General features: G+C 38.5%; 2 protein-coding genes and 1 long non-coding RNA gene across 3 annotated transcripts in view; 1 reads left to right on the plus strand and 2 right to left on the minus strand.

The window, feature by feature from the left end:
* Positions 1-3437, minus strand: part of slc13a4 (solute carrier family 13 member 4) — a 38137-nt gene extending 34700 nt beyond the window's left edge. The window contains exon 1 of the mRNA XM_023285388.3: positions 3303-3437. Within this exon, the coding sequence (XP_023141156.1) occupies positions 3303-3425 (123 nt within the window). The 5' untranslated portion in view covers positions 3426-3437. The remainder of the gene's footprint in view (positions 1-3302) is intronic.
* A 65-nt stretch (positions 3438-3502) lies between these two features.
* The window catches only part of zgc:162331 (uncharacterized protein LOC793007 homolog), a 38722-nt gene continuing 28937 nt past the window's right edge, over positions 3503-13287 (plus strand). The window contains exon 1 of the mRNA XM_023285390.3: positions 3503-3644. The gene's annotated coding sequence lies outside the window, so the exon portion shown is untranslated. The remainder of the gene's footprint in view (positions 3645-13287) is intronic.
* LOC129347899 (uncharacterized) lies at positions 4212-13058 on the minus strand. The gene is made up of 4 exons (XR_008600236.1): positions 12673-13058; positions 9007-9116; positions 8748-8871; positions 4212-7850 (listed from the first exon to the last, which is right to left on the minus strand). It is a non-coding gene; the product is annotated as an uncharacterized LOC129347899 (long non-coding RNA).

Here is a 13287-nt window from a genome sequence, read left to right on the forward strand (position 1 = left end):
TGTTCTGCTGCAGCTGGACACAGTACCGCTCCAAACATGCACTGAACCCCTGGCACATTCCTCACGCAGTCTGGGGGCCCTGGTGTTGTAAGGAAGCCACGTGGGGCCCACAATCCAGCGTGGTGCTTGGTTGATTATGTAACTTAATTGCTTTGTAGTGAGGTTTTTGTTCTTTTGTTTTTTCTTGGCCTCATCCTGCGCCACCTACTCCTGCCAAACATGCACCACCACTGACATAACAGCAAGGCTCCTGGGCGACCGCTCTGATTGGCTGAAGGACAACTTGTGAGGACAAAACAGTTCTTATGAATATTAATGATGTTTTAAGAAACACAAACACATGTGGCTCCGATTATTACATGCTGTTTAGTTAACAGGTGCTGTAAAATGATATGTCTGTGTGGTAATGGCTGCATTATTATGTATCAGAACATGAGTCACAAACAAACACACCTGTCAGGTGTTCATGTTTATTTAAATAAGTTCAAAATTAGAATCACTTTGGGCCACTTTGAGCAAGGTGTTTGGTTCAGGATGACTGGGAATAGAATGGAACAAATTCATGGATGAACTGGATTTTTTTGTGTGTGTGTATGTGACACAAAAATGGACTTTTCTCTAGTGTGTGTCTCTCACTAACTACCATTACATTCTGCTCACAGTGCTATGCATCAGATTCTCTGATAAAGACATAGTTGGTTCTGAAAGTCTGATTTTTAACCCTTTGTCAAGCTGCAACTACATTTCATAATCACTGTTCATTTTGTTAAAAAAAAAAATAAAATGTGTTGTTGTTTGAACATACATTACTAGTCAAAGTTTCGACACACCTTCTCATTCACTGGTTTTTATTTAATTATTTTGTACATTGTAGATTAATATTGAGAACATCAGCCTATAAAAGAATTCAAATGGAATGATGTTGTAAACACAAAAGTGTTAATCTACAGTATTAATCTATAATGTAGAAAATAATACAAATAAATAAAGAGCATTGAATGAGAAGATGTGTCCAAACTTTTGACTGTTAGTGTATGAAACATTGGAATGAAACATCAGTATATGCCAAAATAATTAACGTCACTTTTGCCTTTTGGTTGGAAAAGCATCAAAACCTGAAAATAGATTAAAAGTATTTTTCGATCTTGTGACACCGAGTTTAGTTTTGTCTTTGCAAACTTGGGTAGACATGGTGAGACTTCAGAATAAAACTCAACCGTATGAAAGTCACAAACTAGAGTTAAAGTGAACCACACTGACAATAAAGAAGAATTAAATGCAGAGATTTTTCATCTGCTTCTCACCACAGTTTCACTAGTTACTAGAGCCACAATCCTCGCTGATTCTCAGCATGTGATGAACACAGAAATAAGGGCTTTTCACTGGATAGCATAGAATCTGGCATGTTGACAGGATGAAGTTTGCAAATCACACAGAACTGAAACTGAACCAACAATCACTTCAAATGAAAATTCAATTTGAGAGAAGGGAATCTAACGAACTGCAAAGGCTGCAAGGATATACGCTGTGCAGGACATCTGACTCAGGGTTTGAACTGTTGCATCAATGGTTTTACAAATCCATGCCTTTCTCTTTGTGTGACAGTCACACTTTTGATGCTATCTCATGTGGTACAGTTCCATCACATGTTGAACATCTAATTAAACAGCAAATCTTCAATTGAAACTGGACTTTGAAAAATTACATCACAAATGAAATCACGTCTGTCAGAGAAAAATGATAGTTTCCCAAAATGTTTCAGTCCTACCCTGCCTCTAAGTTAACAAGATCCAATCTGAAATCCTGCAATGTGAGAGTTTCACAAAGCACATAATGTAAGTCACAGAACAGAACCCAGTTAATACTCCGATAAGGAATTATGTGACGATCAGCGTTTGTCTCTGTCTGTCTGTCTGTCTGTCTGTCTGTCTGTCTGTCTGTCTGTCTGTTAGCAACATTACTCAAAAACGGACAAATCGATTTGGATGGAATTTTCAGGGAAAGTCAGAAATGATACAAGGACCAAGTGATTCGATTTTGGCAGTGATGCAGCTGATAGTCTGGATCCACGGATTTGTTAAAAAGTTCTGCGAGATAGCATCACGGCGTCACTGTATCTATGACAACAGGTGAACGCTACGTCAGCTGCGGACCATGAATTTTTAAAAAATTTCATCTGTCAGAAATCATACCACAAGTGAGCAGCTTTGGCAGAGTACCACGCTGTCTGAATGCTTCTCTAGTTTAATCGATGATAAAGTGAATGTTAGTTAGTTTGACATTCAGATACTGTACATTTAAAATGCCACAATGCAACCAAACTTCACTTAACATGTGATTTAGTCTCACAGACAGGCAGCTACTCGGTGTCTTGGTGACAAAGAGCAACAAATTTTCTTTCAGAGAAGAAGAATTTGCATAGATTGGATTCAGACTGACATAATCCTATTGTTTCTAGTGCAATTTCATTACTCTGAGGACATCTGAAAAAACACAAACACGAGCCACAAGCCGCAACATAAATCTCCCCTGATTTTTCACAGGAAAAAAAAGAACTGACATGAGCCTAAAAATGAGTATCAGGTCGTTCTCTCTCTCTCTCTCTGTGATCTCTTCCTCTGTGCGTCTCAGCAGAACACTGATCTCCATCTCATCAACATGTCGCGACATCTCCTCTCCACACACACGCCTCAGCTGACGACCAGGACAAGCATTCATCGAAACAGACACTGTGCCTTTTGATTGATTCTTTGTTTTTCTGTCTCTCTCTCACACACACACACACACACACACACACACTGAAATCCCATCAGGACGCAGTGACCACCAGCAGCAGCCAGGAGGAGCATCAGCAGATCAGTAGGTATTTATTGAAACTCACTCGTGCTTTACTAATATGTGAAGTACCTTAAGTCAGAGCATACTAATCACTACTGTAATTCACAATGTGTGAATGATTTGCTTCATTTTCTTGTATACATTGGTATTTCTATTACCAGTTATATTATCCTGAGTTTTTATGATAATTAAGAAGCATTTTTTTGTGATTTAGTTTTAGAAAATTAAACATTTGCCACATCTGTGTAATAAGCCGTGCATCTGTGCTACTCTATAATGACTTTTCACTGTGTAACTCATTTAAATGTTCCTATTTCCCACTAAATCGGTCACACATAGTTTAAAGGATCACGTTTTGTTAGAAATTTCTCTTAGATTCTTACATTATACGATACTGGTCCTTCTGTCACATTGTTCATAAGTGTAAAAGCTGCATAATAATTCACTGTTCTTCTTGTACTCACGCTGGTGGGGTGGATGAGCGGTAAGGGCAGCAGGGACAGCGGGATGAACACGACAAGGATCAGCTTCCTCGCCTTCCACAGCTTCCTGAACAGATCCATCCTGGCTGCGGCCTCCAGCCTCATGGGTGACCCGGAGCTCTGGGTCGAACCGGGCACAACTCAACAGAACCGGGCGTAAGAGTCTCAAACCGGCCGAGGGAAGAGCCTCAAACCACAGCCGACCGTGGAGAGCCGGAGGACGGAGGAAGAGGGGGGGGGAGCAGTCCTCCTGGAAAAGCGTAAAGGTCTAGTTTGGCTGTGCGCTTTTACGCACAGACCGCAGACGGTGAGCGGATCAGTGAGGTGAGAGAACTTTCCTGAACTTGTTTTTTCTAGTCTGTCTGAGTTTTGCTTCCACTGTGACTGAGTCTTGTGCACCACAGCAGGAAGCCCCCCTCTCCCTCTGACTGTTTGATGCTCCTCGGCGCGTCAGGTGAGGCTGCGGCCGCATTTATGGGGCTGGATAGGTATGCTAATTAACCACCATTTTGTCCCACCCTCCATGGTGGTGACTCCACCAATCAGGATGGGAGGAAAGTTTGCACAAGGGTGTGTGCGTGTGCGTGTGCGTGTGCATGATCTTTGCAAATACCCTCTCTGTTAAGAAATGTGAGGAAAAGAGGGAAATACTGCGAGATTTGATCAGTTATTATTAGAAAATTAGGGATGCCAGAAAAAAAATGATTCTTGTAGGACATAAATGATAATTAAAAAACCTACATACAGAAGCGTACATACAGAATTAAATCAGTCTTTATTATTATTTTTTATTAATAATAATAATAATAATAATATATTGTTGATAATGTTGCTATGAAGCCACTGGGTGTATAACACTTTAATACTTTATACAATTTTATCAAACAATTAATTAATGTATATAATTTGAAATTGTATAATCCTAAACAAAAAGAATACATAACACAGTACCAACAAGCACACATGTAATGAAGCCAGAGGCCAGTGTGGGAACCACTGATTGGAGGCTTTAGTCACATATTGCCCTCTAGAGGATTCATTGACTCATTGCAAGCAAGCGCAGTTTCCAGGTTTTCTCTACCAGTCCTCAGAAATGTACAAACGTAATCCGTATTGCCACTGAAACTGTCCTCATGGGGAGACAAATATATTGTATTATCTTTCCTAAAAATAATTCAGCAACGATAAAAGTGAAGAGTTACATTCAACCATGTTTCATCTTTGTTGAAATATTATCCGTTGGAGCATCAGTATTACACAGGCGCAGTGGAAACGAGTGTCTAAGTTTTCCATACAACTTATAAATTAATGTAGGACTGCGTTTAAGGATCCCCTCAAGGGAACGTCAAGTTGTTTTATCTTGTTTACATGCCCATATGGTGTTTTTTATGTGATAGAATTATCATTAGCGAAATAAACTGAACACTTCCACCTTGAACTGCAGTGAACCAATGACAGCCTCAAAATTACACACACAGACTTTCTGGGTTTCATATAGTAACAGATAACAATAATAATAATACATTTGATTTAAAACACCCAAGGATACTGTACAAAGTTAAAACGCATTCACATTAACAACACAAAACTTAAGAGGAAGGAAAAAGAAGGACATTTAGCCATTTTAAATAACGGAAAAAAAGAGGAATGGAAGTCAGAGTGAGTAGGTTTGTTTGAACAAGTGGCTTCTGAGATGGGATATGAACATGTCCAGTGTGTCAATGTTTCGGATGTCAGGTGGGAGAGAGTTTCAGAGGCGGACTGCAGAGCAGCTGAAGGCTCTGGAGCCCATGGTGGTCGTAAGGGCAGGAGGGATGGTGAGGTTGAGGGAGGAAGATGATCTGAGAGTCCAGCTGGGTGTGTTTATGTGGAGGAGTTCAGTGAGGTTATGGAGGACCTTGAAGGTTAGCAGCATGGTTTTACAGATGATGCGGTGTGTGATTGGGAGCCAGTGAAGTTGTTAGATGTGAGATGTCCAACAACTTCTCAGATGTAAGGAAGCTGATTGTTGTAAACTTCTGGAGATGGACACCATGACATCATCCATTGGTCTGTGCACTATTTTGGAATTTGGCCATTGATATCTCAGTCTTTTTAACGTGGACATATGGATTGAGCAGTATATCTGACTGGAGAACCTGAGGACATTATGTACCATTAATCACAAAGTAGACCCGGCCTAAAGAATATCCTACTCCATCGTCTATTTTGTCCTAAATGGGACCATAATTTACTAAATGAACATCATGCCATCTTGAAGGAGACTTGAACCTTGTGATTGAGACCATAAACTCATTAGGATCTAATCTAGTGAAAAGTAGAGTCATTTTTTTTTTCATATTTTTCATAGAAGTCTGTACAGTATGACTTGTTTTAGCACCAGAGGAGTCGCCACCTGCTAGCTGTTAGACAAAATGCAGGTTTAAGGCATGGAGTCTCTGTCCATCATTTATATACAGTCTGTAAAAATAAACTTCTAAATATGTAACTGATACACGGAGATGAGTATTAGGGGTTTAATCAACAACCAGATGGGGGTTTTCACTTGTAAAACCATTAGCAAATGTGTGTTAATGTCATGTTACTGGCCAAGCGAGAATTTCATAAGAAATTCTCACTTGATCAGAGTTTTCTTCAATGCATTACTATAGATTCTATGTTGTCTTACAAGATTTAAAATGTGTGTTTTATTAATGTTAGTTATTATGCCATCTTAAATATCAGCACCATATTATCTGTCTATCTAAAAGTTGGAGTGGATCTGTTCATGTGTCGTTTTGGACTGATGGTAGCATTAGCTTAGTCCTTTAGGTAACATTTTCCTTTTGACCTCAGAACTTCAAACACAGCTGAACTGTTTTGAGCAGCGTTACATGAAAGCGGTGCATTTAAAGCCCCGTAGAGGGCCTTCACATGACAAATGCTCACACATGTTGTAGTATTTAAACTCACCAAACAACCAAACAGCTTGTCCTCTATTGTGTAATGAGGATTAATTCTGAGTTTCTCATCCAGCAAACACAAAGGTTCTGGCTGCCTGGTAAAAGCTACGAGACATTTTTAACGGATTATCCATTCAGCCCAGTGTAATGTGTGAAACTGGAGAAGAAGAAAGGAGTTTTAAAACTGTTCTAATAACGAGTGAATGACAGGAATTTGCTACTGTACGCTGAAACCTTCTTTAAATTACCACAGTTACACATATGATTCTCATTAGGTTTTAGGACTCTGGATGTTCTGGATATAAAGTCCAGCTCCACAAATGAAGTTCACTTTGTTAGAGTGTGTGTTTTTCTATGTTTACTTCCTCTTTACTGGACTTTTGATCTTACATAACCCAATCACTGTTAGCTAATTCTCACTAACCCTCTTTTAGTCTTAAAGTGTGTAAAATTTCGCCAACGGTTTCACACTTCACATAAGTAGACTTTACAGAGTATGTGTTTTTGTTTTTGTTTGTGTGTGCATTCTTGTGTGTACATACACTCACCGGTCACTTTATTAGGTACACCTGTTCAATTGCCTGTTAACACAAATAGTTAATCAGTCAATCACATGGCTGCAACTCAATGCATTTATTCATGTAGATGTGGTCAAGACAACTTGCTGGAGTTCAAACTGAGCATCAGAACGGGGAAAAAGGAGGATTTAAGTGACTTTGAATGTGGCATAGTTGTTGGTGTATTCTGGTTGTTGGTGTAGTATTTCACAAACTGCTGATCTACTGGGATTTTCACACACAACCACCTGTAGGGTTTACAGGGAGCGGTCAAAAAAGAGAAAACATCCAGTGAGCGGCAATTTTGTGGATGAAAATGCCTTGTTGATATGAGAGGTCAGAGGAGAATGGACAGACTGGTTGGAGATGGTAGAAAGACAACAGGAACTCAAATAACCACTGGTTACAACCAAGGAATGCAGAACACCATCTCTGAACCACAACACGTCCAACCTTGAAGAAGATGGACTACAGCAGCAGAAGACCACACCAGGTGTCACTTCTGTCAGCTAAGAACAGGAAACTGAGGCTACAATTCACACAGGCTCACCAAAATTGGACAATAGAAGATTTTAAAAACGTTGCCTGGTCTGATGAGCCTCCATTTCAGCCTTGACATTCAGATTGTTGCTAACCATGTCCATCCCTTCATGACCACAGTGGACCATCATCTGATGCTACTTCCAACATGATAATGCTCCACGTCACAAAGCTCAAATCATCTCAGACTGGTTTCTTGGACATGACAATGAGTTCATTGTACTCCAACGGCCTCCACAGTCACCAGATCTAAATTCAATAGAGCCTTTGGGATGTGGTGGAACGGGAGATTGGCATCATGGATGTTCAGCTGTGTGACGTTATCATGTCAATGGACCAGATAACAGATCAACACATATAGAAACATTACAGGGAGAACACAAACAGTGTTTTTAAATCATGTTCATGTGACAACATTCTCCAACATTCATGTGGTTTAACTGCTGGCGCAGCCGTCACAACACCCGCATCGCTTTCCATCTTCCTGAGTCCTGCAACGACACAACACAAAATTATTAACATTTCAGAGTCCCACAAATAAAACAATAAAAAAACAACATTCAAAGTCCTGAAAATACAACAACAACAACATAAAACTGTTACCACCACCTAGGAAATAAGAGAGAAGAAAGAAAATGTTGGTAAGAGTCAGCAGTTTAAATTGTAAACATCGTTGTCATACAATGACAGAAAAATGTTGATGATAACAGCAAATTCATATTGTGTGTAAATCAAATAGTTTGAATTTGAAATTTTATGGTGCATTTTTCAATTTAGTAGATTTTTCATTTCATATTTGATCAGATTAGATTATTATATAGAACATTTTATATTAATATTAGATTATGATATATAAAATTTTGTATTAACATTTAGATTATTATATATAAAATTTTATATTGATATTAGATCATTATATATAAAATTTTATATTAATATTAGATTATTGCATATAAAATTTTAGATTAATATTTAGATTATTATATATAATGTTTTTCATGAATATTTTGATTATTACATATAATATTTTAGATGACTATTTAGATTATTATATGTAATATTTTAGATTAATATTTATATTATTATATAATATTTTTGGATTAATATTTCGATTATTATATATAATCTTTTAGAATAATATTTTGATTATTTCCCAGTTCCCCTAAGTTCATATGTTTCGTTATTTAACATAATTCAATTATAGTTAAAATAATTGAATTCTGGAGAAGAGCACAGACAACGACAACAATTAGCTTCACATGTAGAAACATTTCATCTGACTGCAGATGTGTCTGAAGGGTTTCTCTGTATCTACAAAACTATACTAGTCAAAGTAATAAGGTCCATTTGTACATAAAATGAAACATGGTTCCAAACATCAGTCTTACCTGTGCAGTGAGGGAGTTTTCTGGGTTCACCACAAGCTCCCTTGTTAGTTCAATAGAGGTGTTTACCTTCTCCAGCCTGAAGGTCGTGGTGAACCTGAACCGTTTGAGCTGGAGGATCAGAACGCTGTTGACAGAAAAGACAGAAAGAAGCAAATACAGAGAAGAGAGTCACATATCACCATGACAAAGGAAATTAAATGAAAGAAAGTGCTGCTGGTTTCAGTCTGTGATGATGTTATGATGTTATGATGTTACTCACAATCCTTCCTCCTCAAGCCCCTTAGTGCTTACATAATACTGAGGCTGCCACTCAGGATGTAGATGTTCTCTGATGGCTTCATGATGAGTTGAGCTGCACATGCAATCATCCTGAAATGTTATAAATATGATATCAAGACACTGACTCTATCTTTGCACAGCATGTTACTTTCAGCAGCAATCAAACAAACCCCACCTGTATTAAACATGATGTTTACAGTGTAAGCTCATGCTGGCTCAGGCTTGAAACAGATGAGGGAGTCCACACACACTCAGGCTGTAAATTACTCAATTTACTTCCCTATCAGTCACAGCTGGTTGTTCATGTCTGAGCAGGTGTAGGTTTGCATGTTGGATACAGTTATCTGTAGTGTGGAGCTTCTTCCAAACCTCACTGAGGCTGAAAAGGAGCTGTCCAGCCCTCTGTGGTGCTGAATGCTGTTCATGAACGGCATGTTTTCCTTTGATCATCAGTCACAATCATATGTACTAAATGGAACTGGCTTGACAGCAGGTTGTGTGTTGAGTTTCCACACTTGTGTATCTTTCACTGTCAATCAGTTAAATCCACTCAACACTGTCTGAATTTAGACAGTGTCTATAAAAAACAATCCATCCCCTCTGGAAGTTTTCTCCCTTTTTATTGCTTTTCAACATTGAGTCATAGTTGGTATATATATATATAGCTTTAAAAATAAACACATAATATGCGGGTTAGTTTCAGTGCATGCGTGAGACTCACATGTGCTGTCACCTCTTCCCATTTTCTCCTCCATGTGAGGTTAAAAAACTCTGCCAATCACCTCCCACTGGCTTCATCCAGTTAGCAGTACCCTCCACTGTCTTTGTTGTAGCTGCATTTCCTTTTCTTTGTTTTAGTTTCCATCATACTCTGCCAACATTTGCATAGTTTGTGACTTTGTGGTGACTCCACAGACTGTATACAAAAAAAGTCTGTGGGTGACGCTCTATTTTTTTTTCCACCAGATGCAGCGTAGGCAGCAGAGATGGTGACAGCTTAGCCTGCATTTGACCCACGAATGTTAACTGACATCAGAAACTGCATCGTGAAGACAGCCTTCCCTGCTTTTTTCACAGCCTCTGGATAGAAACTCGATTTTAGAGGAGCGTCTGTCCTGCAGTGTTGAATTTAGAATTGGACTATCGTTAGATAGATAGATAGATAGATAGATAGATAGATAGATAGATAGATAGATAGATAGATAGATAGATAGATAGATAGATAGATAGATAGATAGATAGATAGATAGATAGATAGATAGATAGATAGATAGATAGATAGATAGATAGATAGATAGATAGATAGATAGATACTTTATTAGTCCTGAAGGGAAATTCAAGTATTCAGCAGCTTACATACAACAACATAAAATAATAAAAAGGCAAGTTAGCAACAGTAACATTAAAGGTTAGTATATACTCTGTAAAATTTGCTGTACAATACTATAAAAACACTTCTAGTTTTAAAATCTACAGAATACTAAATGTAGTTAAAATTCAATATACAATATTTGCACATTTCAAGGCACAGTGATTTAAAGTGATTTAAAATGTATTTGAGTGATTTAAAGTAACTGAACAGGTAGTAGTAGCAGTAGTAACATCCACAGAAGTTTCTTGCAGGTGTAAAAGGACCCCAGTCTCCTCAGGAAGTACATAAAGTAAAGGACACCTGGTCACTCCAAGCACATATTGCTGCAACAAAATGAATATTATAATATAATATCCATCCATCCATTGTCTATACACCGCTTAATCCTCATTAGGGTCATGGGGGGCTGCAGTCTATCCCAGCTGACTGAAGGTGAAGACAGGGGACACCTTGGACAGGTCACCAGTCTATCACAGGACTACACATAGAGACAAACAATCACATTCTCATTCACAGCTATGGACAATTCAGAGTCACCAATTAACCTCAGCATGTTTTTGGACTGTGGGAGGAAGCTGGAGAAAACCCATGTATGCACAGAGAGAACATGCAAACTCCATGCAGACAGATCCCAGGAACGCCGGGATGCAAACCAGGGATCTTCTAGCTGCAAGGTGACAGTGCTAGCCACCAATCCACTGTGCAGCCTCTGTTCACATACAGTGCTGTAAAAAGTAAAAATTCTAAATTCTGTAAACATCTGCACTATAATTTAGGGAAAACCTAGCAGCTATAGTCCTGATTCCACTCACACTCACATGTAATATAATATAATATAATATAATATAATATAATATAATATAATATAATATAATATAATATAATATAATATAATATAATATAATATAATATAATATAATATAATATAATATAATATAATATAATATAATATAATATAATATAATATAATATAAAGTGATGAGTCGAGCTGCATTGGGAATGAAGTGGCGTTTAAAACTGCATTAGCATCTGATAGCTACAAGATGGTGCTGTGTACCTCCCCAGGGTGTGTGTTGGAGCATTCAGTGTTGTGTATCAGACACACACTGCTGAAACAAGAATCCTCAGTACAGTACAGTATACAGGAAGAGAATGAAGCTGATCTATGTGTAGCTCTTGAAGTTTTATTAATTTTTTATTAGATTTATTTTGTGTTTTTCCTCATTAAGGTCAGACATGTTTTTATTATCTGTAAGCTTTTTAATTTACACTCTCTGGTCGCGTTTTCTGTCGCTGATGGACGACTGAAAGCTGTTTCCCTCTGGATTACAGCTTAGCCAAAGACATGAAATGTAAATAAAAAATGTAGTGCCAGATTTCAGGGTGCTCTGACCTCAGATTAGGAGTCAGAAATAATAGACATAACACAGACAATAACACAACCAGCAGCAGACGTAAACGCACACATTTCAGATTGAAAACCAAATCCATCTCTGCCTGCTGTTCTGCTGGACTGTTTTTAATATATATTTCTAATGTTTTATGTCAGTTGAAGTTTAGTTCCTGTAGCTTCTTTGGTGCATTTTAATATTTTTTTAAGTACGTTTTTATTAATCAAATCAGCCTTTCTTGGAACGATAGCCACTAATCACTGCTATTACTTCCTGAAGCCCAGTCCTGCAGCATAGATCCAATGAAGGGCCAAGACGAGCTCCAGGGGTCCTAAAGTCTCCAGAGTGTCACCGCATGTTCACATGTTTATCTGTCTGATTGCTGATTCCTAATCTGCCGCTGCTGCCTGCATCCCAAATTAATGTCAAAGCTGCAGGGAGCCACCCAAAGCTCGGATCTTCACTCAAATCCTCAGACCGCAGATTACCAACCAGCTCACTGTTTCATTATTGAGAAGTGAGTGTGGATGTGCACGTGCAGGAATCAGAGAAGTAAAAGCACAAACCTTTAATGACTTTTTACATTCAGTTAAAACTGATGGTTTTCTTTTCTCATGTTTTTTTTTGTTTTCAATCTCCTCTCCTCAGCGACTGCGGCGGCCTAGTTTCCCCTCACAGATCAATAACTTCATCTTATCTCATTCCTCATATTTACCTCAGTGATGGAAGAGCAGAATATTTCAGGCTACACTCCAATTCAAAACAAGTCAATCAACTGTTACTTTTTTTCTTTAAAAACAAAACAGAAACCAGAGGGATCCTCATCTGTTTACTCCCAGGAAACAAACACAATTATCTGTCACGAGTTTTTCAAATAAAATACCTCAGTAAGAGCTCAAGGACACTTCAAGTGCGCTCCAGGAGTGGTTTCTTGTGGAGGATTATTCCCCGGCTGGCCCAAGTCTTCCAGTCCTGATCCGCCCCTTCAAATCCCCTGTCATGTTTGACCCCTGCCTCCCTTCTCCGGGGTCAGATGTGGTTTGTCGCAGCAGGAATCAGAATCAGAAGCCTGGAGATTCCCCTGGTGCTGAGAGAGGAGAAAAAACAGCATTTCATTAAAAACAGGAGAAACATAAATCCAATCAGTGAAGATTTTCCAATCTACAGAACCCCACTGTGCTGAAGTTAGACCCTGACAGTTGTTTACTGTTGGAGGGAGGACGTTGAGGCTGTGAGCTGAGTTTTATGCAGCGCAGATGCACTGAAAGTAATGAGTTGATTTAGTTTGGAGGTCGAAAGTTCTGGAGAAGAAAGAGACACTGAAGCTCAGCTGGAAGGGAGCATAAGACTCTCAGTCAGAATGCTAACAGAAGAGATACGTATGGAGATAAAATCATTACTGAAGGAAAAGAGTAACTTTGAAAACTTAGGATAAATTTGAAATCTGCAAAGTCATGCACAAACTACTACATTGCTTCTTCAAGATGAATCCCACTAG

The sequence above is a fragment of the Amphiprion ocellaris genome, chromosome 21 (genome assembly GCF_022539595.1).
Source record: "Amphiprion ocellaris isolate individual 3 ecotype Okinawa chromosome 21, ASM2253959v1, whole genome shotgun sequence".
Classification (NCBI taxonomy): Eukaryota; Metazoa; Chordata; class Actinopteri; family Pomacentridae; genus Amphiprion; species Amphiprion ocellaris.